The sequence below is a fragment of the Coloeus monedula genome, assembly GCF_965178545.1.
Source record: "Coloeus monedula genome assembly, chromosome: 11".
Lineage (NCBI taxonomy): Eukaryota > Metazoa > Chordata > Aves > Passeriformes > Corvidae > Coloeus > Coloeus monedula.
The window spans coordinates 6,298,180-6,322,836 of NC_138791.1; the positions used below are offsets into that span (position 1 = coordinate 6,298,180).

General features: G+C 55.3%; 2 protein-coding genes across 5 annotated transcripts in view; one reads left to right on the top strand and one right to left on the bottom strand.

The window, feature by feature from the left end:
* The window catches only part of DNAH1 (dynein axonemal heavy chain 1), a gene marked incomplete at both ends in the record, with an annotated part of 105,504 nt that extends 94,317 nt beyond the window's left edge, over nt 1–11,187 (top strand). Inside the window, 23 exons of the mRNA XM_082288782.1 lie at nt 323–490; nt 772–963; nt 1,369–1,500; nt 1,717–1,842; nt 2,275–2,394; nt 3,188–3,337; nt 3,732–3,892; nt 4,015–4,240; nt 4,326–4,521; nt 4,725–4,876; nt 5,359–5,559; nt 5,950–6,090; nt 6,515–6,673; nt 7,112–7,243; nt 7,424–7,594; nt 8,021–8,200; nt 8,278–8,454; nt 8,634–8,804; nt 9,004–9,134; nt 9,481–9,625; nt 9,877–10,083; nt 10,493–10,727; nt 11,066–11,187. Of these exons, the coding sequence (XP_082144908.1) occupies nt 323–490; nt 772–963; nt 1,369–1,500; nt 1,717–1,842; nt 2,275–2,394; nt 3,188–3,337; nt 3,732–3,892; nt 4,015–4,240; nt 4,326–4,521; nt 4,725–4,876; nt 5,359–5,559; nt 5,950–6,090; nt 6,515–6,673; nt 7,112–7,243; nt 7,424–7,594; nt 8,021–8,200; nt 8,278–8,454; nt 8,634–8,804; nt 9,004–9,134; nt 9,481–9,625; nt 9,877–10,083; nt 10,493–10,727; nt 11,066–11,187 (3,795 nt within the window). The remainder of the gene's footprint in view (nt 1–322; nt 491–771; nt 964–1,368; nt 1,501–1,716; nt 1,843–2,274; nt 2,395–3,187; nt 3,338–3,731; nt 3,893–4,014; nt 4,241–4,325; nt 4,522–4,724; nt 4,877–5,358; nt 5,560–5,949; nt 6,091–6,514; nt 6,674–7,111; nt 7,244–7,423; nt 7,595–8,020; nt 8,201–8,277; nt 8,455–8,633; nt 8,805–9,003; nt 9,135–9,480; nt 9,626–9,876; nt 10,084–10,492; nt 10,728–11,065) is intronic.
* Nucleotides 11,188–11,479: 292 nt separating this feature from the next.
* On the bottom strand, nt 11,480–23,511 carry BAP1 (BRCA1 associated deubiquitinase 1). Of its 4 annotated transcripts, none has more exons than XM_082288610.1 (17): nt 23,422–23,511; nt 21,011–21,040; nt 20,858–20,912; nt 20,058–20,190; nt 19,550–19,669; nt 19,002–19,063; nt 18,786–18,928; nt 18,149–18,227; nt 17,361–17,484; nt 16,942–17,059; nt 16,380–16,567; nt 15,900–16,033; nt 14,832–15,157; nt 14,547–14,704; nt 13,777–13,869; nt 13,184–13,256; nt 11,480–12,904 (listed from the first exon to the last, which is right to left on the bottom strand). In XM_082288610.1, exons 1-17 carry the CDS (start codon nt 23,456–23,458, stop codon nt 12,771–12,773), a joined length of 2,007 nt encoding a protein of 668 aa, XP_082144736.1. In that variant the 5' UTR covers nt 23,459–23,511; the 3' UTR covers nt 11,480–12,770. The 4 variants fall into 4 exon arrangements, 3 of the variants coding, with proteins under 3 accessions (XP_082144736.1, XP_082144735.1, XP_082144734.1); XM_082288609.1 differs by having other exon boundaries at nt 14,601–14,704; nt 14,832–15,304; XM_082288608.1 differs by having other exon boundaries at nt 14,832–15,304.
* Between the last annotated feature and the right edge of the window lie 1,146 nt (nt 23,512–24,657).

Genomic DNA, 24,657 nt, shown 5'->3' on the forward strand with positions numbered 1-24,657 from the left:
CCCTCATGTCAGTTGGGTGCACTTCATTGCCTTGGGCAATGGGACCCAGACACACAAATCTTCACATTCTGTCCCCCTGCTCTTTTGTGTGGAGGAGCTATATAGAAGTGATATGGGAAGGGATTTACCCAATCCCACAACTGTGGCTCCCAGACCTCAGCGTGCAGCAATTCGATTCCTCTTGCTCCAGTATGATGCCTTGACCACCCTGTCAGGTCCTGGGATGCTGCTGCCTCTGGGGGAAGCCCTTAGGAGTTGAGTGATGAGCATGCTAGAGATCTGACTGAGGAGAAGTCTCTTTCTCTCCCACCATTCTTCGCAGGACAATATTTCAGACAATGTGATCAAGGCCATCCAGCCCTACATTGACAATGAGGAGTTTCAGCCAGCTGCCATTGCCAAGGTGTCCAAAGCCTGTACCTCCATCTGCCAGTGGGTGCGTGCCATGCACAAGTACCACTTTGTGTCCAAGGTCGTGGAGCCCAAGCGGGTAAGAGACTGTGCAACCCAGTTGCTTTCGGTGTTCAGGAACACAGTACCAGCTGCTCCCTTCTGTTGGAAATGCTGGGAATCACCACGTTCTGCAGGTCAGGACGTAACATCTTTGTCATCCAGGGACTGGATTGACTGAGATATTGAGATATCAGTAGCTAGCACTTATCAGCAAGTGCTTTTATGGAAAACCAGCTCCTGCTCCAAGGTCTCTGGCTTTTGGGAAAGAGCCTGACCACATGCCCAACATACCCACTGGTTCCTTGTGCATCTCCCCAGCAAGCCCTGCGGGAGGCAGAGGAGGACCTGCGTGCCACTCAGGCGGTCCTTGATGAAGCCAAGCAACGCCTGAAGGAGGTTGAAGATGGCATTGCCATGCTGCAAGCCAAGTACGAGGCCTGCAAAGCCAATAAGGAGGAGTTGGAGATGAAGTGTGAGCAGTGTCTGCAGCGATTGGCCCGTGCTGATGTGGTAAGGGACAGAGCTGGGTTCTGCCTGCTTATATGAGGCAACTCGTTTTCAGACCACGCACCACAGTGGTGAAAACATCCATGACAATCCTAGGCTGAAGCTGCCTGCCCTGATCTCAGCAGCTCAACAGGACTGGAAAGCTAAGCTAGCCAGGCACTGATGTGAAAAGCTGCTGTCCTCCTGTGCACAGCTTCCTCAACTAGTAATAGGTCTCCAGGACAGCTGAGAGCAGCTCAGTAATCCCAGAACTGGATGCTCAAAGCCAAACACAGAATTCAGAATATGTCACGGGCCACCCCAACCTCTGGTCACCAAAGTCACCTGCAGCATTACCCAGAGAGCAGCAGGTCCGGGACACAAAGTTAGACCACACAGCAGCTCTCACGTGTGCAACTTATCCCACAGCTCATCAACAGCTTGGCTGATGAGAAGGTGCGCTGGCAGGACACCGTGGAGAGCCTGGATGGCAAGATCAACAACAGCTCTGGGGACGTGCTGGTTGCAGCTGGCTTTGTGGCCTACCTGGGCCCTTTCACAGTAAGTGGGCAGTGCTCAGCACTCAGCTTGCAGCTCTGCTGTCCTGGCCATGGAGAAAGGAATAGGACACAAGGGTGTGAGATCCTTCCAGGATCTCTCTCCACTTGTGCCAGAGGCTGCATAGGGCCCATTTGAATGGGAACAGAAGGGTTTAGATACTCACAACAGACCAGCTGCAACTTAGAGAAAAGGCTATGATGGTGTTTCTCGTGGCAGGGAGACTACCGTGCAGCACTGTCCGAGGAGTGGATGAAGGAGCTGGCCAAAAACTACATTCCCCACAGCTGGGATGCAAGCCTCATCAACACCCTTGGAGACCCTGTGGAAATCCGCTCCTGGCAGGCAAGTGGCAAAAAAAAAAAAACCCCAAACCAAACAATACTTGAGGAAGAAGGGACCTCGGGTAAAGACTAAAACACTCAGCTCACCACTCACTAGGATCACCTGCACCAAAGGACAAGCCCCAAACCAAGCAGCTGGATAGTGACCAAGCACCTCCACACTGCAGAGCTGGAATTGCTGCCAGGCTTGGGCAGCAGCAATGAAGGCATCAGCCTTGACCTGTAAGGCTTGTCCTTTACAACTCCCCAGCCTAGAGCTGAGCTCTGGCCACAGCCTGCCCAAGCCTGACCCCACAGCACGGTTCCATCCCAGGGCTTGCCACCATCCCCTGTCCACCCACTGGGAGCACTCAGGGGCCAGGGCAGCAAGGGCTTCTCTCTGGTCACCTATGTGTTCTACCAGGTGTCCCAACAACTTTTTCTACCCTGTTAGATTGCTGGTTTACCCAACGATGCCCTGTCTGTGGAGAATGGGGTAATAACCCGATTCTCCCTGCGCTGGACTCACTACATAGACCCACAAGGACAAGCAAACAAGTGGATCAAGAACCTGGTAAGAGCTGTGGGGAGGAAGGCCAGGTGTGCCAGGATAGGGGTAACAGCTTTCTGTCAGGAGCTGTGCAGAGCAACCCCAGGCTTTGGGCTCTAGAGCTCCAAAACCCCCACACTGTGCCAGCCCAACCTAGCCAATACCAGACAGTCTCCACATCCACATTCATCCCAGGCAGGTTTCCCTTCTTGGGCAGGAGGAGCCCCCACATAAGCAAGCATCAGATTCCCACTCTGGCTCTCCACTAACATTCTGGGAGCCTTCACCTCACAAAACACCACCAACATATCCCATAATGGTTTTCAAGTTTCTAGGACAGGGAGGGATCAGGGTGGCACTACCTGGCTGTTGAGCACAGACCCTGCTGCCAAAAAGCTGACAACACTAACCACCACATCTCCTCCAGAGACACACTTTACTGCCCTTTTGAAGGATCAGGCAGGAGGATGAGGCAGCTGCTCCTGTTTTGCTCCCTGAGGGCTTTTCCCACCCACCTGCTCTCACTTTGCAGGCTGTGCCCTGAGTTAGCAGTATGGGGCTCCAGAGGGGTATGGCTCTATGAAGGACATTCTCCCTATTTCCCTACTTTTCTCCTGCTTCATTGAGCTGTCTCTAGTACCTGCTGATGGGGGATAAACTTGCCAAAATAGCCAAAGTCTAGCTGAGCAAGAAAAGATATTATTTCCGCTGCCTCAGGGAGCTAAATCAGTCTAGTGAGAGGTGTACTGTGCACTGGAGCTGGATGTGAAGGTGGCAGGACACCACAGAAACACTATCCTCCCCTGCTGCCTTTCAGGAGAGAGAGAACAGCCTGGAGGTGGCCAAGCTGAGTGACCGGGACTTCCTCTCCACTCTGGAAAACACCATTACCTTTGGGAAGCCCTTCCTGCTGGAGAATGTCGGCGAGGAGCTGGATCCAGTCCTTGAGCCTGTCCTGCTGAAAGAGGTCCTGTGTCTTACCTTGGCAAGGAGAGCAGTGGGTACCTGGCTGAACTGTAAGGGGCCATCTGGCCAGGGTGCCATGGGGTGTGGTGCATCCATAGGTATCCATGGGTGTGGGCAGGCAGAACTCACATGGATGAGTGAGTCCCATGCCTTGGCCAGGGCTCCAGCACTTTGACAGCCTCCTGCACACACTGGTCTTCTGCCAGCAGGCATCTTTGCCAGGGAGGCAGAGCCATGAAATACAACTGCTCTCTTCAGGTTCAGGCTTCAGTTCTGCAGGAAAGCTTGGAGCTTGTCTGTCCTGAGAGCCTTCAGAGCCCAGGGCACAGCAGGATGCCTTCTCTCACAAGGGATAGCCATCCCAGTCTTTCTGTATTTGTCCTTCTCCGATACAGACCTTCAAACAGCAAGGCAACACCGTGCTGAAGCTGGGGGATACAGTGATCCCCTACCACGATGATTTCAAGATGTACATCACCACCAAGCTGCCCAACCCTCACTACAGCCCTGAGGTCTCCACAAAGCTCACCCTCATCAACTTCACCCTCTCACCCAGGTACCTGCTTTTACCCCATTAGTTGCCCATGCTGCTCAGCCTCAGACTTCCTTGCAGTCTTCAGATCCTCGGGCCTGTTGACCCCTCACCTGCCACCCTCACTTCCATGGCTTTCGTTGTAGTGGCTTGGAAGACCAACTGTTGGGAGAAGTGGTGGCTGCGGAGCGGCCTGACTTAGAAGAAGATAGAAACCAGCTAATTATTAGCAATGCCCAGATGCGCCAGGAGCTAAAGGAGATAGAAGACCAGATCTTGTATCGGCTCAGCACTTCTGAAGGAAACCCTGTGGATGACTTGGAGCTCATCAAAGTGTTGGAGGCATCCAAGCTGAAGGCAGGAGAGATCCAGGTCAGAGGTGAAAGGTGCTCTCCCCCTGCAGCTGTGCATGCCCTGCCAGCACTCCACTAACCGGGACATCACTTCTGTCCTCCAGGCCAAGGTGGTGGTGGCAGAGCAGACAGAGAAGGACATCAACATCACCCGCATGCAGTACGTGCCTGTGGCTGTCCGCTCGCAGATCCTCTACTTCTGTGTCTCAGACCTGTCCAACGTGGACCCCATGTACCAGTATTCACTCGAGTGGTTCCTCAACATCTTCCTCTTGGGGATCCGTAACTCCGAGAAAGCAGGTGCCTTCCCAGAACAGCCCCCTCCTGTATCCTCTCCCTTGCCCCACATCTGCACCAGGTCTGCTTGTGAGAGCAGCATCTGTCCTTCCTGGGCAGGGCGTGGGTGTGCCTCTGTGACCAGGAACCCAGAGCTGATGTGGAGAGCACCCTCCACTTTCCCTGAGGCACCCACCACCCTTGTCTGGTTGTTGCCTTTTTTCCAGAGGTGCTGACGGAGCGGGTGGAGAACATCAACAACTACATCACCTTCAGTCTCTACTGCAACGTGTGCCGCAGCCTCTTCGAGAAGCACAAGCTCATGTTTGCCTTCCTGGTCAGCGCCCGGATTCTGATGAATGAGGGGCAGATTGATATGGTGAGCAAGTCCCCTTAGTCCTTGAAGGGATCCCATCAAGGCAGCTCAAGCACAGCCTGTTCAGCCCCTAGAACTGTGTGCTGGGTGGAAAAGGAGCCTTGTTCCCTGGGGTTAGGGACAGGCTTGACACCCTGCTGGGCAAACACAGGGCCTCTGTCCTTATTCGGCTTTCAAACTGTTCTCTGTGTCTACATGCAGAGCTGCCTAGCCTGAATCACCTGCAGCTTTTGCCAGCTTGCTGCCAGACTTCTGCAAAGGTTAATGAGTTCAGAGGGAGCAGACAGGGGTTAGCAGAGAGTCGCAGCTGAGCAGTCACTATGTTGTTCTCACCAGACCCTCCAGCTCACTTACTGTTTGACACACACACCTGGCAGGAGAGCAGCCAGAAAGATACTACGGGATTTTAATTGGATATGGCACCACATGCCTTGGGCTCAGGTGGGTAGGCTGTTATCCATGACCAAATTGTGTCCTGTTCCCAGGATGAGTGGCGGTACCTGCTGTCAGGAGGGGCCATAAAGGAGATGAAGGACAACCCAGCTCCAGCCTGGCTGAACGAGAGAGCATGGGGAGACATCCTGGCCCTGAGCAGCCTGAAGAATTTCTCTGACTTTGACAACGATTTTGCAGCCAACCTTGAAGGGTTCAGGGCCATTTTTGACAGCCACAAGCCTCACAGGCAAGTGTCCCCTGCTTAGCTCTACTGCACATGACATCCCTGGGAGAGCAGGAGGAGCTGATACAGCCACAGTGCCAGCTCTGCTACCGGTGCAGTGCCACACAAGGGAAAGGGTGAGGCACTGCCTTTTTCTCTTCAGGGGTGACCATTGCTTGCCCAAGACAGAGCCACACAATGCGTTATCCCAGCAGTATTTGCCGCTTCCCCAGTGGAAGCAGTTCTGGCTTGCCCACTGGTGGTTTCAGAGCTACAGACAACAACTTCAGCCAAGGGACTAGAAGGTCCTTGTCCCTTATGAAGCCCTAATGGCTGCCTGCAGGCAACTTGGGTACTTCTTGTGGAGTGTAGGATCTGGCACATCCCCCCAAAATGCACCTAATTTCTTTGCAGAGAGCCTCTGCCTGGGAAGTGGGAAGATGGGCTCGATGCCTTCCAGAAGCTGCTGGTTCTGCGGTGTCTGCGTGGAGACAAGATCACTAACGCCATGCAGGACTTCGTGGTGCTGAACCTGGATCAGCGCTTCATCGAGCCACAGGTAACCAGCCAAGAGCAGGTGCTGGTGGGGACAGGAGGGGAGCAGGAGGCCTCAAGCTTGTGATAAATGGGCAGTGAGGGTGATGGTGTCCCTCTGCAGCCACAGTGTTCCTCCCACAGCTGGGGAAGTACCTGTGCCTTAGACGAGGGATAGCCTTTCTGATGTCCACCAGTTAAACCACACTGGGAGGGGCAGATACTGCAGGTGTACAAGATAAGGGTTCGAATAACAAACGGGAAAGTGGTTCATGCCCTGACCCTAATGCAGCCAGAGGAGAGCTGTACGTGGTCCTCACTGAATGTGTTTCTGGCCTTGGCACCCGAGAGGATGCCGGTGCCTTGGAGGGGAGCTGGAGGCCAGGAAGGCTGAGGAGGTGCTGTATGGTTCCACTACGGGCTCTCCACTCTGACCAACTCTGTTGCAGACCACTGACCTCTCAGTCGTGTTTAAGGAGTCCACTGCCACCACGCCCCTGGTGTTCGTGCTGTCCCCGGGCACTGACCCCGCTGCCGACCTCTACAAGTTTGCTGAAGAAATGAAGTTCACACAAAAGCTCACTGCCATTTCTCTGGGCCAAGGACAGGTAAGCTGTCAGTGCATACCTGGAACAGCAGTGTCCTGGCACTCGTATCAATCTCACCAAGCTCCAAGTAGGTCAAACACTTGCAGCGCTGTGAAAACACCGTCGTGCCCCAGGGCCCTTACTCACCAACCTTCTGCTCCTGCCCCCTTGGGGTGGGAGCTGCAGCAGCTCCCACTACAGTGCCCTCTGCCTTCCTGAATCCATCTGCAGTTCTTCCATTCCCTCTGCCCTTCCTCACAGGCTTGTAAAAGCTGTAAAAAACCTTTGCTGTGCCATCAAACAGCAAAGATCCAGCTGAGCCATAGGGGCAAAGCCAGGCCATAGCTCTGGACAGTGGTCCTTCCACCCAGCTCCAGGGAGCTGCCTCCCAGTCCAGCTCAGCAGGACACAGCGTGCCATGGGACAGGGTCTCTGAGCTCTCTCTCTCTGCCTCTGCAGGGCCCCCGTGCTGAAGCCATGTTGCACAGTGCCATGGAGCAGGGCAACTGGGTCTTCTTCCAGAACTGCCACCTGGCCCCCAGCTGGATGCCCTCACTGGAGAGACTCATCGAGGGCATTGACCCCAGCAAGGTGAGATGTGTTACTGAGCAGGTGCCCACTCTGAGGATAACAGGCAGGAGGCTGGAGCCTGAGAGGACCCCAGCTCTAGTTCAGTCCCATCCAAGGTTCCTCACAGAACAGAGGGTCAGTGCAGGAGCTGCAGGGGCTGTGCCTGCACCCTCTGAGCACTTGCTGCCTTCTGGACTTCAGGTGCATCCGGACTTTCGCCTCTGGCTCACCAGTCTACCAAGCAACCACTTCCCTGTGTCCATTCTCCAGAATGGCTCCAAGATGACCATCGAGCCCCCCCGTGGGGTCAAGGCCAACCTGCTCAAGTCCTACATTAGTTTCAGTGATGACTTCTTGAATTCTTGCTCCAAGGTAAGACCCAGATTGTGCTTTGGATTGCTGTCCCCATTCCATGCCTGCTCCACTGTATGCTTTCCACCTGGATGTTGCTCCTCTCCAGGCATAGATCTTCCTCCCCATTAGAGAATCCATGTGCTAGAGAAGGAGGTGTTTCTCATAAATTCACGCCTGTGAAGAGCAACTTGGAAGTTTTACATTGAGAAACAGAAACAACACTATTTTGGAAGCCTGGCATAAGGCACTTGCTGCAGCTCTCTTTAAGCCAGAAGTGGGCCATGGCCTTTCCCAGCACAGCAGCCTGACTGAGGTTTCCCCTCTCCAAGCTCCAGCTGGCACTCCTGAATTGGCACTATTAATCTGCCAGGTCCCAGCAGAACCTGACTCCTTCCAAGGGTGCCTCCTCCCAAGCTGAGCAACTCCTCTCCTTGCTTCCCACAGGTCACAGAGTTTAAATCCTTGTTGCTCTCACTTTGCTTCTTCCATGGGAACATGCTGGAGAGGAGAAAGTTTGGGCCTCTGGGGTTCAACATCCCCTATGAGTTCACAGACGGAGACCTCCGCATCTGCATCAGTCAGCTGCAGATGTTCTTGAACGAATACGCAGAAATTCCCTACAAGGTGAGAGCTGCCCCTCCTGCGAGGGAACAGGCTCATGGTGCAGACATGGATCAGAACCGTGGTGGGGTCTCTTGCAGGTTCTGAAATACACAGCTGGGGAGATCAACTACGGCGGCCGTGTGACCGACGACTGGGACCGGCGCTGCATCATGAGCATTTTGGAGGATTTCTACAAACCTGAGGTTTTAAGTCCTGACTTTTCCTATTCCGAATCAGGTATCTACAAGCAGATCAGTACCTCTTCTGACCTCAATGTAAGTACTCAAGTCACAAATTTCAGCTCATAGATCCAGGGGGATTGTCATAGTGCAAAGGGGATCCCTCCTTCCTGAAACCCACTGCATTTTCAGGTCCTGGGGGGAATATAAGTCTGTAAGAACCTGGGGATCTTTGGCTGCTCTTGCCCTCAGAGTCTGTGTGGATTCCTCTCCAGGGCTACCTCCAATACGTCAAGGGCCTGCCTCTCAACGACAGCCCGGAGCTCTTTGGTTTACACGACAATGCCGACATCACCTTCGCTCAGAACGAGACCTTTGCTCTGCTGGGGGCCATTTCGCTGCTGCAGCCCAAGACCATCACGCTGGGAGGCCGCAGCAGGGAAGAGGTGGGTGCCCCAGTCCTGTCGGTGCTCTGGCAGCCAGTGCCCAGTGTGAGCAGTGACCACAAGCACCGGCTCTCAGCAGGTGCCACCCTGCCTGCTGGGTGCCAGCAGTGGCACTGCCATCCCAGCGTTAGCTCTGCCCCTTCTCAGCAGCCATGGGGCTGGATTAGAAGGGTGCTGCCACTTGCTGCCTTCCTTGCAGATCGTGGAGGAGACCTCCAATGACATCCTGGCAAAGCTGCCTGACCCCATGAACCTGCAGGAGGTGATCCAAAAATACCCACTGCTCTATGAAGAATCCATGAACACAGTGCTGGTGCAGGAAGTGATCAGGTAAAACTCCTGTGGGATCACATCCTGCGGAACAGCAGAGAGGTGCAGGCCCCTACTGCCACCCACCTTTGGGGAACCTCAGTACTGAGCACAGCAGTGGGGTTGGCAGTCACACTAACAACTGTGTTGTCCCAGCCAGGACCTTTGGCTGATCCTGTCTCCATCTGCTACAATCAGCAGTTTAGGGCTGGAGAAGCAGCTGTGAGACCCTGTTGAAGAAGATTGGGGGTGGGGGTTACATGGAGGAGCTTTGCTCTTGTATAAAGATCCACACCCTCTCTGGGCAGGCAGTGGGCAATAAACCACTGCAGAGAGTCACTCTGCTCCCTCTGCCCTTTCTCTGTAGGTACAACAAGCTCCTGGAGGAGGTTGCTCAAAGTCTGAAGGATTTGCTGAAAGCTCTCAAGGGTCTGGTTGTGATGTCCTCTCGGCTGGAGCTGATGGCCACCAGTTTGTACAACAACACTGTTCCTGAAATATGGAATGCCAAGGTACATGTCCCAGCCAGCCCAGCTGCCTGCCAGAGCTCACCCAAACAAGGGGAATGGGTCATCAACTGCCACTGGACTGGGCTGTCTCATGTGGAGCTGGCTCTTGGTCCCCTGGCATGGAGATGTCTCCTGCCTAGTGCAGCTCCCAGTTGTTCCCAGCCCCTGGGCTCTGGGCAGCCTCAGCAGCTGAGGCACAAGGTCTGGGCTGTCCTTGGCTGCATTCAGCACCTCCCTCTGTGGGTGCCCCACAGGCCTATCCGTCGCTGAAGCCATTGGCATCGTGGGTGAACGACCTGGTGCAGCGGATTGAATTCCTGCAGAACTGGATCAGCCATGGGATCCCCTCCGTGTTCTGGATCAGTGGGTTCTTCTTCCCCCAGGCCTTTCTCACCGGGACACTGCAGAACTTCGCCAGGAAGTCTGTCATCTCCATCGACACCATTTCATTTAACTTCAAGGTAAGTCAATCAGGTGGAGGCTCTGAATTTATTTGGAATCTCCTGCTAGAAGGCCACAAAGGCCCTGGTCTGCCCAAGAGGTGAAGGCACCAGGCTACACAGCAGCCCATCATGGCCGCCTCATCCTCTTTGTGCTTGGATACACCGACCCACCCACCCTGCCAGACACCTCCCCAAGGCTGGCAGAGGCTTCTGCTTCCAGAGCTGCTCACATTCCCCCCCACCAGCTCTGTCACAGGCTGCCCGACATGATGTGAGCTGCCAAAAAATGCAGCCCAGCCCCTCTGAGAGCTGGGGCAGGCTCTCCTTTGGCAACACTGGCTTAACTAAGAGCTGCTTAAGAGGCTTTTTGGGGCTGAGCCGCCAGGGACAGGCCTTGAGCAAGGGCCCGACGCCCCTCCCTGGGCAGGTCATGAAGGAGTCGGTGAAGGAGCTGACACACCAGCCCGACGTGGGCTGCTACATCCACGGCTTGTTCCTGGAGGGCGCCCGCTGGGACGCAGCTGCGGGGCAGCTGGCAGAGTCACGCCCCAAGGAGCTCTACACGGAGATGGCTGTCATCTGGCTAGTGCCTGTTCCCAACCGCAAGCCTCCAGAATCCGGCTCCTACCTGTGCCCTATCTATAAGACTCTCACTCGAGCAGGTAGGTGCCCTAAAGGCAGATTTCCAGAAGCACGGGAGCTGCAGGAGCAGCTAGGAGGGGCAGCCCGGGAGAGGCAGTAGGGAGTTCCTCCTGCCATACATGGGCACGGAGCAAGGTACTGTTGGCAGTGGCCAGCCAGGGAGAAAAGATTTCTCCTGCTGTGGTTGAGGAGATGGAGCAGGCAGGCACCCTGGCTCTGTAGCAGTGCCCCTCAAGCCCACAAGCCTGTCACCTGGATTAGGGTGGAAACAAGGGCTCATGGATGGGGTCACTTGTCTGGGACTCCCCAGTCAGTGTGCAGCAGCACCACGCTCTTGCCCTTGCTTCCCCCATTACAGGCACGTTGTCAACAACGGGCCACTCCACCAACTACGTGATTGCTGTGGAGATCCCTACGGACAAGCCAGAGAAGCACTGGATCAAACGTGGCACGGCCTTGATTTGTGCCCTGGACTTTTAGCCAGGAAACACAGCCAGGCAGCCCAGGAACCCACTGTAGCTGAGGGCCTGAGCCGGGCTGCTGCCCCCCTCTCCTCCTGCCCTCCTACTGTTGAGGTGAGTCCTGCCCTGCTCCTGTTGAGGTGTCAATAAATTGAGCCTGGTGTTGGTGTACTGCCCCACCCCCCAATTACTTCAACTCTCTACACCACAGAGGAGCTGCCAGCAGGGATAGCAGGGCCTGGAAATGCCACATGGTGCTTCCCACCCCACTGCCCCCCACCCCCTTCCCTCACACACCTCTTCCCTGGCTGGCCATTACAGGATAGCTTTATTCCTTCAGACAGATCCATTATTTACAGCACTTGATATTAGACACAGCAAGAGACAGAAGGATTTTCTTTCCTTCAACAAATACCAAAAGAACGGTTTCATTCCATAGTCAAGATCTGTACACATATTGAAAAAATTCAGTCCTCTCCTGTGGACTCCTGCCCCAGGACATCTGTGGAAAGCTGTGCTCACCTCTGATACCTCAGATTCCTGCCAGGCTCCTGGGGGCTGGCAGGAGGCAGCGGGCAAGAGGCAGCCAGGCTGCACCAGCAACCTCGGGTTAGCAGCCAGCTCGGGGAGCTCCCTCCACTGCTGCCCCCATCCCTTCTCCACCACTGCAGCAACCAGCCACCTCTCCCCCTGCCCCGAGGCTGCACCAAGTCACAGCCAGTGTCGAGCCTTGGGCTGTGCCCAGCACCACCAAGGCCCCCATATGCACCTGGTCTGTTCATAATTCACGGGGTTTCTCTGGGAACTGGGCCTGGTGCAATGCTGTGTGACCCACAGGCACTGCCAGGGCCACAGAGCTGGTCCTGAGGAGAGCAGCAGGAGGCACAGGCCACCCCAGCACCACCACAGAGGGCTGGGCACAGATGAGCCTCCCCACCCTCATCCAGCAACAGAGCTGCCATGGCCCAGTAGGGAACCAAGCTACACTGGGAAGGTGATGCCATGCCCAGGAGCTCAGCCAGCACTGGGCATTGCAGTGGCGGGTGGGTGCAGAAGCAGCTCTGTCCTGGAGCCACCTTCCTCAGAATGGCCAAAGCCTGGGTTAGGACCAAAAATGAGTTTGGGGAAGGGAGAAGGATAGAAAACACAGACATGAACATCCCAGGGAAGCACAAAGCTGAAGGCCCAGACACAGGAGGACACAAGCCACAGCCAGCTGCGGCCAGCACAACCTCACATGGGCATTGCCAGTGTTCCCACAACGCCAGACCCATCCCCAGCTGGGTGGGCTCTTTCCCTCCTGTCACAGTCCTCAGCCAGGGCGCTGAGACAGAGGCCATGGCATCTGGGTGCTGCCATGGCATGATTAGGCAGCTGAGCACTCCAGACTCCCTTCTGCTGCAGGAACTCCTCCAAACAGGTTCTTGCCTTTCACAGCTCAGGCACAGAGAAAAACCCGATTTCCCTTTGTCCCCAGGCTCCACCTAGGCTGAGGGCTTGTCACTGTGGTCCCTCTTCCTTGGGCAAAGGGTAACATAGATCCAAGTGCCAGTGCCCAAAGCCACAAAGCCCAGCTGCTGTTTCTCAGTCTTGGCTCCCTGGCTACTGGCGCTTGGCTTTGTAGGGGCGGGAGCGTTTCCGGCGGTCCGGCTTCCTCTGCTTGTGCAGGCGGCCGATGCTGACTCCCTGCCGCCGGCGCACGGAGATGTTTTGCTCCACAAGGCTGGCCAGCATGCCTGCAGGGAGAGCACACACATGGGCCTGGAGTGCTGGGATTACCCATGCCAGAGGGCAGCCCTGCCTCTCTCGCTCGAAAGCCATCAGTGGGCACCTCCTGGGACTATAAAAGCAGAGATCTGTGGCTCCCCAGACTGAGCATCACCCTGTGCCCCAGGCCTGGCATAAACAGGGCGCCGGGCAGGGTGAGCTTCCCAGGCTCCCAGCTGCTGCTCCATCATGCTCAGCGCAGCTGCCCCAGCTGAACCCAAACCCTCTGCCCCATGAGCACAGCTCACCTTCCTGGGCCAGCATGGATATGAAGGTACAGATGAACTCATCATAGTTGTGGGTTCTCCTCTGGTCATCAATCTACAAAGAGACAAATCCACAAATAATCCACAAGCCGGGGGCAGGGAGAAGGGAGAGTTCAAGGTTAACAGGGGACAAAGAACTGACATGCCTGACCCAGCCCACAGACTAAGGAGACAAGCAGGAAGGGACCCACCTCCCAGCCTATCCTGGGCCAGGGCACAACTAGGACTGTCTCCATCCCCATTCAGATGCTAGCATGTTCCACAAAGGGCAGCTGGGAAGATGTGAGGGTGGGCAGGGAGGCATCTCTGCAGACACTCCCCTGCCTCCTATCAGTGCTGATGTTCATCCCAGAGCTGTATCACCCTCCCCCAGGATGTCAGTGCAGCCCGGGGCTGTGGTCCGCCCTGCTGAGAGCTCTGCCCCGCTGAGCTGTTTGGTAACAAGGAAGGGACTCCTGAATGCTCCTCATCGCCATTCTCAGCTGAACCGCTCTCCCTCCATTTGTGCATAAAACCACCCCAGAAAAAAGCCTCTGGGCAGCTAAATCAGCAATACAAACAAGCCACCAACACACCTTGAATTTCTTCCTCTTCTCTACCTCCTCCTTCAGGCAGGCCTCGTAGTTTGCAATCTCTGCTTCCACACACTTGAGCAGTGCCAGCAGCTCCTACCAGGATCAAGCAGACCAAACATGAGCACAGACCCAGCCACAGCCCAGGAGCCAGCAGGGTGAGCTGGCAGGTGTTCCTCTCTGTGCTAGGAAAGGGAGGATCCAAAGGAAAAACACTTGCTGGGGGAAAGCAAGGAGATCAGTTCATTGTAGGGAATTCACTGTGGCCAGCCCCAGGGGAGGTGGGCTCTGCCCCAGCCCCATATACCTGGTTTTAGGACAGGGGGAGGGGCTGCCTGTGTGCCAGGACCTGCTTCCCCTCAAAAAAGAAATCTGAAGACTTCCCTTTGGAATATCAGTTTCTATCCAGATCTCCTCCAGGGAGCCCTTGGTGCTGCCTGAGCCTGGTCCTGTCCCCTGGCTAGAGGGCACAGACAGGCTGTGTAACCACCAGCAGGCTGGGGCTTGGGGATGCAGGGTCTCACCAGCCCCTGGCCCAGAGGAGAGAACAGCAGGCTGAACATCTCAGCTGCAGAGACAGGGGCTGCGCCCACTACCAAGGCAAAGGTCCCCGAGATGACGCAAGGCACACAACCTGCACTGCCCTGTGCCTCGAGGCGCAGCTGCGACGACACGCGAGGGGACAGCGTGCACATGCGGTTCAGTCACTGCCAGCGCTGCTGCGCCTCCGGGTGAGCTCCACGCTCCCAGGGCTGTCGCAGCACAAAACTCACCTTGGGAGAATACTTTTCCCCCCCAGGGTGATCACTGGTCCTGCCAAGTCCCACCTTCTCTTTGCTGTCACTGGCCTCACTGCCCTCCTTCTCCTCCAGTTTGATCGCAACTGGGGCCTCTTCACCGGGTTTGATGGAAGAGGGGGAGTTTTTCCCATCTACACGCAGGGGAAGGAAGCATTAGGAGCCATCACAGAGGACTGGCATCCACTCCCAAAATCAAAGGACAACTGTCCTGTCACCCTAGGTGAGATTACCACCCCCTACAAGCTGTAAGGCGCTTACCTGCAGCAGCCAGCGGGCAGAACACGCCGTCCTCAGTGAGGTGCAGCAGCCCGGAGCTGACAATGGGCCCCAGGTCCCTGACAGCCCGGTTGTAGCGCATGCAGTCGACGCGCAGCAGCCCGTCCTCCTCGCCGAACAGCACCTTGGAGATGTGGGAGGTGACGGGGCTGGAGGGGCGCGTGGGGTTGGCCGAGCGGATGGGAGAGCGCAGCGGGGAGTTGAAGGCGCTGCCGATCTCAGAGGCGGTGTCCGTGCTCTCGTTGCTGGGCGTGGGGGAGGGCTGGGAGTGGGTGACCACTGCCACGGCGGCACCCCCGCTGCTCGTCCTGATGGACAGGGGAATGGAAAGATCCTTTTGAGATTCCTTCAGCTTCTCAGCCAGGACATTGATGGTGTTAGGCTGCAGGACAGAGAGCTGGCCATCTGCGGCCCCTGCCACATGCTCTTGCTTCACTTGCCCTTTCCTCTTGTACCTGCCCAGGAACACAGCAGGGAAGGTGAGTAGCTGGTGGAAGGAGGTAGAGGCCCAGCACAGACACTGCCAGCTCTGTGCTCAGCAGTCCAGGCTGCCTGCTGGGATGAAACAAGGTCTGAAACACTTCCAGGTCACCCCCAGTGCCATCAGCTTCTCTTGCAGCACCCCAGCACCACTGAACCACTCAGTCCCAGGGATCCCTACACTGCCGGGAGGCACAGGGTGCTGTGTACCCCCTGCTCTTCTTCCAAAGCACCCCTGCTGTGACTGCAACCTCCTGGCCTTAGCAGCAGTCCAAGCACATTAACAACTGTCACCAGGAGCTGAACTGGCAATTGGCACTGTGAACCAAGGTTCCTCAAAGCCCCAAAGCCTGCTGCCAATACACAGTTACTCTCAGGGCAGCTGAAATTCAGAGTTGGCTGTGAAGAGCTACAGAAGGACTTCACAAAATCCAGTGAGTGAAAAGTAAAAGGGCAGGTGAAGAGATGAACAGAACTATCGGAGAGCTAAGGAAAGAGGTCAGGGAAGTCCTCACTGACAGTTCTGCAAATGTCAGCTCCCGGCCCCCCACCCTCAGCTCAAGCTGTCACCTGATGGCTGAGTTGGTGTTACGAACTTCCTCCTCATCATCATCATCATAGTCATCCTCATCGTCCGAGTACTGCTGGTGCTGTCGGACTGGGACCCGGTTGCGACCCACTCCTGCCGCAAGGTCTTCCTCTTCCTGCAACACACCATTGCTGAAGGCAGGCTGGCAGCAGGGCAAGGAGGAAGAGCCCAGTGGACTCATCCTTGGTCCAGCTTAACACCAGGACTTGTGTCTTTTGAGAGGAAACAGGGACCCTTCCCCATTTTTGCTCAGTTTACCCACATTAAGGTTATCCTCCTTTGTCAGGTCAGTCTTTACTTACGCTCCTCCCTCCCAGCCTGGGTTAGTGCTGGGCCAGGCTGGCTGCAAGGCAGGGCTGGGCTTAGGCCAGCTGACAGCCATGCTCCCACAGAGGTGAGGGACTGGAGGCAAAGAGCTCAGCTTGATTCAGGCATGCTGCTGGCCTGGCGCTCCAGCCTACCTGCATGGGGGACTTGGCATAGTTGTGGTTATCCAGGAAGGCTGGCAGTCTCTGCACAATGGGGTTGGGGTTTGCTGGAGGGGCCCCATTGATACCGCTCGCTGTTGTCTTTGGCACCGGTTTGGATTTGCTGGGTGGGCTCTGCGTGGCTGGGGGGTGGCCCTGGCTGGTGGGTTCATCAGTGCCATCTGCCACACAAGCACAGCATTCCATTCATCACCAGCACTGTCACCTTTTACTCCATGTCCTCTACCACCTCTTACTCACCCAGGTGAGAGAGGAGCTCTTACACTCCTCCAGACCACCACACCCACCTCCAGCTGTCACTGGTGTCCCCAAGCTCCAGCCCTCCTACTTTGAAGCTTCGCATCCCTCCGACTACCCCCCAGGCACAGAAGCATCACCCACACCCCAGCACAGTGCACATGGAGCAGGGCTCACAGAAAAGGAAGTGAAGATCACAATGAAACTGTCCAAGCTCCAGGTCAGGCAGCTGTTGTCGCCACCCTGGGTTCATTCCATGGCAGGCCAGGCTGGCAACACTGCTGATACAAGGTCCTACCTGGATGGGTGCTCTCTGGAGTCACAGTCTTGCTGCTGGCTGGCTTTGCCTCTTCAGCAGGCTGAGACTCCTGAGACTTCTGGGTCTGGATCAGCTCAGGCTGAGTTACTCGGATAAGCTTGAAAGCAAATGACATAGAAACTGCATGCTGGACCAGCAATGACCCAAACCACATCCTTCCCACTCAAGCACTGCAGAGCTCATGAGGGTGAGCCAACACCAAGTGCCCAGGCACACAACCGACACAGGTGAGCCACCTCCCAGGTGAGCAGCAACAGCCAAGCAGCAAGGCTGGTTATCTCCTCTTCCCACGAGACTTTTCCCAAGACCAAACAAAACCCTCAAAGCCAGGGCCCTGGCAGCACAGGTAGATGCCCTGAAAACAGCCTCTTCCCCTCACCAGGCCTGGGCTGTCCTACCTGCTGCAAGGCCTCCAGCACAGTCTGGCGGTTCATCTTCAGGATGTGCAGTTTGGACTCGTACTTCATCCTCCGGTCAGGCACCACGGCCATCAGATTGAAGCGGATGTCGTGGTATGGCTCCCTGCAGGAAGGGCAGCGGGCCTCAGCCATGGGATTGTGGTGACAGCCCCTATTCCCCACCTCCTGCCCGGGTGTTTTAACATCAACACACCCAAGGCTTCTCTCCAAAACCAAGTCAACCTCACAGTGGCTGGTGAAGCAGTGCAAGGTTGCTTCAGCTACCACACAAAACACTCCTCACGGTCACAGGTTGGTTGAGGTGGGAAGGGACCTGTGAGAGTCATCTGCTCCAGCAGTAACACCCAGAGCTGGTCATCCTGACAACATCCAGACAGCTTTTGAATATCTCCAGAGATGGAGATTCCACAACGTCTTTGGGCAACCTGTGCCAGTGCTGTCACCCTTACGCCCATGCATTCAAGAGGCCCAGCTCAAGACCAGAAGCACCAATCCTTCTCCTATGGACTTGAGCTAACGGGGACCTAACCAGGCCACTCTTAACACTGTGCAGCATTTGCAGGGACTCTGCATCGCACAGGGAATGCAGCTTCTCCGCATGCTCTGCAGGCAAGAGAAGGCAAGGGGCAGAGCAGAGTGCCTGCACCTCTCTATAGGCAACCTTCTCCACCCCCACTTCCACAACCTGCCACTCAGAAACCATCATACAAATAATCCAGGGCAATATGGCAAGGGGCCATTGCTTGCCCCATGGCCCAGGACATTACCCTGCAGTGGCCAGGCCAATGCGCTCCATGATCACTCTCCTGGCTTTGTCTGTCCATTCCTCGTCGTCTGCCCACGGCCCTGTGATAACAAGACACAGCTGGACTTAACAAAGCAGGCCATGCTTAAGTGAACCAAGTACATGAAGTGGGTACCTTACCAAAGGGGCTGACAGACAGAAACCTGGCAGGGATAAATAACTGTCTGAAAGACAGAACTGAGTGGTCAAGTTGTAAGAGAAGGGAGTAACCTGGGCAGCCCACTGGATCTGTTGGGACCTGGTGCCTCAACCAACACACAGTGGTTATGTGGCACAAGGAGGGAGTGAGGAAATAAATTCTCCTTGCTATATGCAGTTATTTCGGAGCTGAAGGACCTCGTGGCCCTGAGCAACTGGGGAGGAAAACGGCAAGGCTGGCAAAACAACAGCAATACATTTAGAAATAACTGCTTTCTAGGCACAGTACCCAGCACACAAGCTCCAAAATGAACTGTCAAAACTCAGGACAAATCTGGGAGCCACTGGAGTGATTCTTCACTAACACCAGTTAACACTAAGAGGCAATGGAAAACAATACATTTGAACACACCAGGGTGCTATTCACCTGTGTCAACAAGCAGGGACAGGTGGGCTCTTACCGTGGTCAATGGGATAGACCTTCAGCCCATCCAGCTCAAAGAGCCGTCCCTTGATGGGGACATAACTGACAAAATGAAAAGCCTCCATGGTCCGCACCGCGCTGATCCCGTTCTGCTTTTCTGGCAAGTGCCGTGGCTCCGGCCTGCGAGGGTGAGAGGTCATGGAGAGTCTGCCTCCTCCTCTGAGAAAGGGAGCTGCAGACACCCCTCACTCACCTGGCATGGCTGTTGTGGGCCTTGGCCAGTTCCGGGGCATTGCCAATGGCATAGCCTTTGCTCTGCAGCCAACAACAAGAGAGGAGAACAGCTGAGAAGTGACAGGGAACAAACAAAATGCTTCACCCACCACCTTCCCACTCTCTCTGTCCATCTACCCACAGGACCAGGACAGAAACCCTCAGGCACACCCTGTACTCTTCTGAGTTACAGGTAAAGCCCAAGATGCAAAGAGCACACAATTTCTACTGAATAAATTACAGCTGGAGAAAAACGGACTTCACAATAGGTCTGAAGGGAGGAGAGAGGACTTTTGATTACAGGGAGTAACATGACAGAAGGCTCAGAGCTGTGCCCAGCCTAAAGGGAACCAAGGCTCTGAGCAAGGCAAGGCAGGAACATGAGAGAGAAGAGGCAATCCTGCTGCAGTGTGCAGCCATGGAGGGCATGGAAGGAGCCAGCTCATTAAGAGCATCACCCCAAGAGAGGAGCGAGAGGCAGGGCCACATGTGCCACTCCTGCACAGCCCTGCCTGACCCTGCCCCTACCTCAGGGCTAAAGCCTTTGGTGAAATCCTTCATGCGGCTCAACGTGGGGCCCAGGTCGACATTGTTGCAGTTCAGGAGGACGCTCAGCAGGGCATGGGTGGCACAGGAATTGGGGATGAGCTGGAGAGTAACACAAGGACCAACTTAACCAGCAGGAACAAGGCAGCCTTTCAAAAACTCCTCTGTGCTGACAACAATCAGTTGAAAGCACTGATGCAAGAACCAGCAGTGCTTGTGAGAGCAATGACCTGACCTCAGCTCTCACGGGAAGGAAGGAAGTCAGTATCACTTAGTGAGCCTCACCGTGCCCCATCTGCTCACAGTGCAGGCCACAGTCTCCCAGCCCTCACTGGATTCCCTCCAACCTGGAGCTCAGGGAAGACACTCCCAGGAAAGCGGAGCTGCCCTCATGACCAGCAAGATCAGTGCAGCCTCTCAGTACCACACTGCTTCCCTGAGGTGTCACAGGAGACACCCCACACACACTTTCCCCCCTCCTGGAGCCTACCTGGTGAGCAAAGAACATGTTATTGACGATGTCATCGTCGATCACCGACGTCTCATCCACCAGCGTGGAGACCTTCCGGCGGGAGCGGCGCTCCTCAATCCACTTGAACAGGAAGATGAACCCATACACAGGGCTGCAGAGAGAAAGCAGCAGCTCCAGCACTTTGGACCAACCACACCAGTGGGGCTGCTCTGCCCAGCACCAGAAACCTTCTGTTTCAAACCATGGGCAGAGCAAAGAAAGAGAGGAAAAGCAGAACGACCAGTGCCATCTTTCTGGAGGTGACCATCCCTGCCACAATCCCCCCAGCCCAACATTACTGAGGACACTCCTGCACTGATGCTCCAGGCTCAGCCAACAAGCAAGCTTGAAAACTCTGGGGTTTGACAAGTCTTAAGAGGCTGAAGACAGAGAAATGGGAAATTCCCCTCTGGACACTCACTGACCTGCAGAACAGTGCCTGGCCACTGAATGACCCTCCTTTTACACTTACCTTGGATTCATTCTTGAGAGGAGTTCAGCAATGGCTTTTAAGAAGTGACAGCCTCAAAGCCTTTTCACAGCACCAGGACAGGGAGAAAGCTCACACTGCAAGCACACCACCTCTCCACGGTGAGAGGGAGATGAATCCCTTGAAGTATGTCCCTCACCTGCCCCAAACCTGCTGAAGCCATCACTTACAGCACTGACCTCCATGACAGACAAGCTCACAGGGGCCCCTCTGAATGCCTGGTGATGAGTTCCCAGGCCCACAGACCATTCTGCTTAACAAAACTCACACTCTCAGGCCTCTGACTCACCCTTGGCATTTACTCTGCAGATCATAAATCTCCTCAACCTGCACTCCCTTGACCCCTGCAGACAAAGGAGAGAAGCTGGTGTAAGGCCCACCAGAAAGGACAAGGTAATGTCAGGCATAAAACCGACTTCCCAGGAAAGTTTCTTGGACTTACCAAAATCTTCAACCAGGAGTGTGAAAAGACCTGAAAGGAACAAAACCAACAGGTTACTTCTGGCTGAAGAGAGCAGAGAGAAAATCTGGTGTCATCATCCCCCAAGAGCCCCACAGGGTCTCAGGCCAAGGTACAGCCAGAAAACCCACAGCAGAGCAGCACCAGGATCACAGAGAGTCCCAGCAGTGGGGCTGTTGAGCTCAGAGGTGCTCCAACTCCCTTCACCCTTCCATCCCCAGTGATCATCCTCTTCCTCAAGAGGACCTGAACCAGCTCTTTCCTGCCAGAGCCCAATGCATCCTGACCCACTGCAGGTGACCTGCCAAGTGAGCAGCAGCAGCAGGGAGCACCTAAATGACACACACACGCTTGTAGCCAGAGAGAAAAATGGCTGAAGAGGTCACAGGATATTTTAAAAAAAGATCATTTTGCTCCTGGTTAGTGAAAGCCAGTGAGGGGAAATCCAGATCACAGCAACAGTGCTGCGGGGAACTCCGAGGGCTGAAAGGCTCGTCTTCATCTCCCTGTCTCTTTGGGGGAACCAAATCCAACAGCCTGTCTCCAGTGACTACCAAATGCAGGAGGACATAGGCAGGGATACAGAGACAATGGCAAGAAAACAAGGATTATCAGATATCAGCAACTGAGCAGCAGCTGCCACTATGATGCCGAAGCAAAGGCAGTCAGCCCAATTTTCAGGCAGTCAGTCTGCACATGGAGTTAGCGAGTTCAAGACTGGAATAACAAATCTGCTTTTTTATCTCCCTAATAAAGGCTGCTGAAAGCCTGGGAGGAAGTCCAGGGAATACCAATAAGAAGGATTAAATCCTGAGAAACATCCCTGTAAGCAATGGATTGAAGGACTCTGATGCATGTGGCTCAATTAAGAAGAGCCCAAGGGGCTTCCACACCAAAGTTAAAATTATTAAAACAGGGAGGAAACTCCTGGGAGCAAAAAGTCTTCATTGATTTATCAGAAAACATTGTATTTCTTACAAAATTGCCAGTGAGAAGAAATATGCTGTGGAAATAAGATGCTTCAAACCAGTGGGAGCCTGCTCACTGTGCCAGGCCATTACTCCAAACCCCAGCACTTTCCTGGTCCTTTCCAACCCCACTTTGATTTCTGATATATTTCAATCTTTTGTATTACCTCAGCATCTACAAAAGGCACACTCCTGCTGCTGACACCTCTCCTGGAACAGTCAGACACCCACTCCAAATTATATGGGCTGGCTGGGACACGTTCTGGTGTCCACAAGCACACAGAACACTATGCCAGCAGCTGGGATGTCCACAGGGCTCTCTTCCCCACCCAGCAGCCAGCCCAAACCTGGACCTACCAACCCTTCCTGACCAGTAAAACACTCAGAGATTTCATCCCAAGCCCCACAGTAGGAGCCAGTGGGACGATATTCAGCTCATGGGAAGTGCTGAAAGCTGAGAGCAGCACACGGGTCACTCCTAATATCTGTCCCAGCTGCCACAGATCCAAAAAACCTGCCTCTGCCCAGACAGATTATCTCCCAAGCAAATAACCTTCCCTCCCAGCTGTGAGAATCCACACCATGTCCTGTGACTTTGGACAGGATGGGAATGATTTCAGCATTTTTCAAGTACCAGTAAAGAGGATAAAGAGCAGCAAAACTGGGGGTGACTGGGACACCGACAGCAGACAGAATCCTTTGCTGAGAAGACAATTGCAGAGGTCAAGTTTTCTCACCCCCAGCCTCAAAAACTCACCACCCCATCCTAGAGAGCAGCTCCCAGCCTTCCACAGGACAACCCCATTCCACCCTACAGCGACTCACAGGGTTAAAACAACATTCAGACAATGCCCCAGCCAACACCAGCGCTGGCCCTCAAATCCCAACCCGTGGAACAACTCCGGGACTCCGCCACAGACTCCACCTCCAAGGCAGCGGGAAGGAGGCACCTGTGGCCGTCCTGCTGCCGGTTTCTCCATGCCGGGCTCTCCAGCACCTTCCTGCCCTCCTGCACCCTCCTACTCTAGGCCTGCACCCTACATCTCACACCCCAAACTTCACCTGTACATCTCACCCCCCACAAAACTCCGCTTGTACACCCCACACCCCCAAACTTCACCTGCACACCCAACAGCTTCAGCCCCCAAAACTTCACCGCAGCCCCCCCAAACTTCACCTGTACACTTCTCAGCCCCAGCCCCGCCCAAAACTCCACTTATGCACCACACACCGCACCCGCCAAAACTCCACTCGTACACCCCACACTCCCAGCCTGCCCCTTGCAGCCTCCCTGACCTGTCCCCCACGTCCCTCCCAGCCCGGGCCCCGCTACCCGTGTGTCCCTCAGAGCCCCCCCGCCGCCCCGACCTGTGCCTCGGCCCGCCCCCAGCCCCGCCCCCTGCGCGGTTCCGCGGCCCCGCTCACCGGGATCGCTCTCCAGCTCCAGCCAGCCCTTATTCATCTTCCCGCGGGCCGGGCCGCGCCGCCATGTCCGGCCCCGACTACGGGATCCGCCGTCGCTCGCCCCTGTGCGTCATCGCCGCGCGCGGTGACGTCACGCGGGCGCGACACGTGGCCACGCACAGGCACGTGGGGCCCGAGGGGCGGGGGCGCCGGGAAGGGCCCGGGAAGGGCCCGGGATTCCCTGGAAAGCGGATCCTCTGAAAAATGCCCGTCTGATCTTCTTTCTGGCGTGGCGTGTGCAGGGAACATGGGTGTCGAGAGTGTGTTGCCTCTAAAACAATGGGGTCTGTCACATCTCACTCCTCTGTGTTTTCTGGTGACTTGACTTCCAGCCCCTCCTCTCTGCCTTTCCTCACTGCACGCTGCTACTTCCCGCTATTGTCTAGGGAATTTAGCTAACGGCACATGCTCGTGAGCTTTATGCCTATGATTCTCTAGACGTTGTGATACTTGAGTGCTTTTTTAGCTCTGCCCCTGTGCCTTCAAGGAGGCTCTGCTCGCCTCACAGCACTGCTGAGGGTAGAGGCCTCTGCCAGAATTTGCAACATCCAGGACTGTTGGATAGACCCCATCCCTGCCTTGTGATCGTATCAAAGCGTCTGAAAATGTGCATGTTGGGCAGAAGGAATAGCAAAAATAATAATGTGGAATAATAATGATAATAATGTGCATCCGCCTGGTGGGTTTGGGGTTCTGTCGTCGTTTTGTTTGTCTGTAGGGTTGTTTGGGGTGATGATGATGATGATGATGGGGCTCAGGCTCAGCAGCCTGGGCTGCCCTGTTGCTGAGGGGCTGCAGTGAGGGGCTGTGCTGCCCAGCCTCTCCTCCCAAGCAGCTAAAGACAGGATGAGAGGGACACAGTCTCAAGCTACACCAGGGGAGGATCATGCTGGACATTAGGAAGAATTCCTTTATGGAAAGGGGGCTTAGACATTGGAGTGGGCTGGCCAGGGAGGTGGGGGAGTCGCCGTCCCTGGAGGTGTTTAAGGAAAGGCTGGATGTGGCGCTCGGTGCCGTGGTGGTGTCGGGTTGTAGGCTGGACTTGATGATCTCAGGGGTCTCTTCCAACCTGATCGAGTCTGTGCTTGTGTGTTGAGGTGTGAGGGCTGCTGGCGAGGCTGGGGCCGGGCTGACCTGGCCAGCAGCTCCACTTTTGCCACCTCGGAGGCTGGAAAGCTCCCAGGGCGAGCGTGCGCC

Coding starts and splice junctions, on each gene's coding strand:
- BAP1 (XM_082288608.1), bottom strand. CDS start 23,458: ATGAATAAGGGCTGGCTGGAGCTGGAGAGCGATCCCG. Junction 19,670..20,057: donor ACATGTTCTTTGCTCACCAG/GTAGGCTCCAGG, acceptor GTTACTCTCCAG/CTCATCCCCAATTCCTGTGC. Junction 17,060..17,360: donor TGCTGGAGGCCTTGCAGCAG/GTAGGACAGCCC, acceptor TTTGCTTTCAAG/CTTATCCGAGTAACTCAGCC.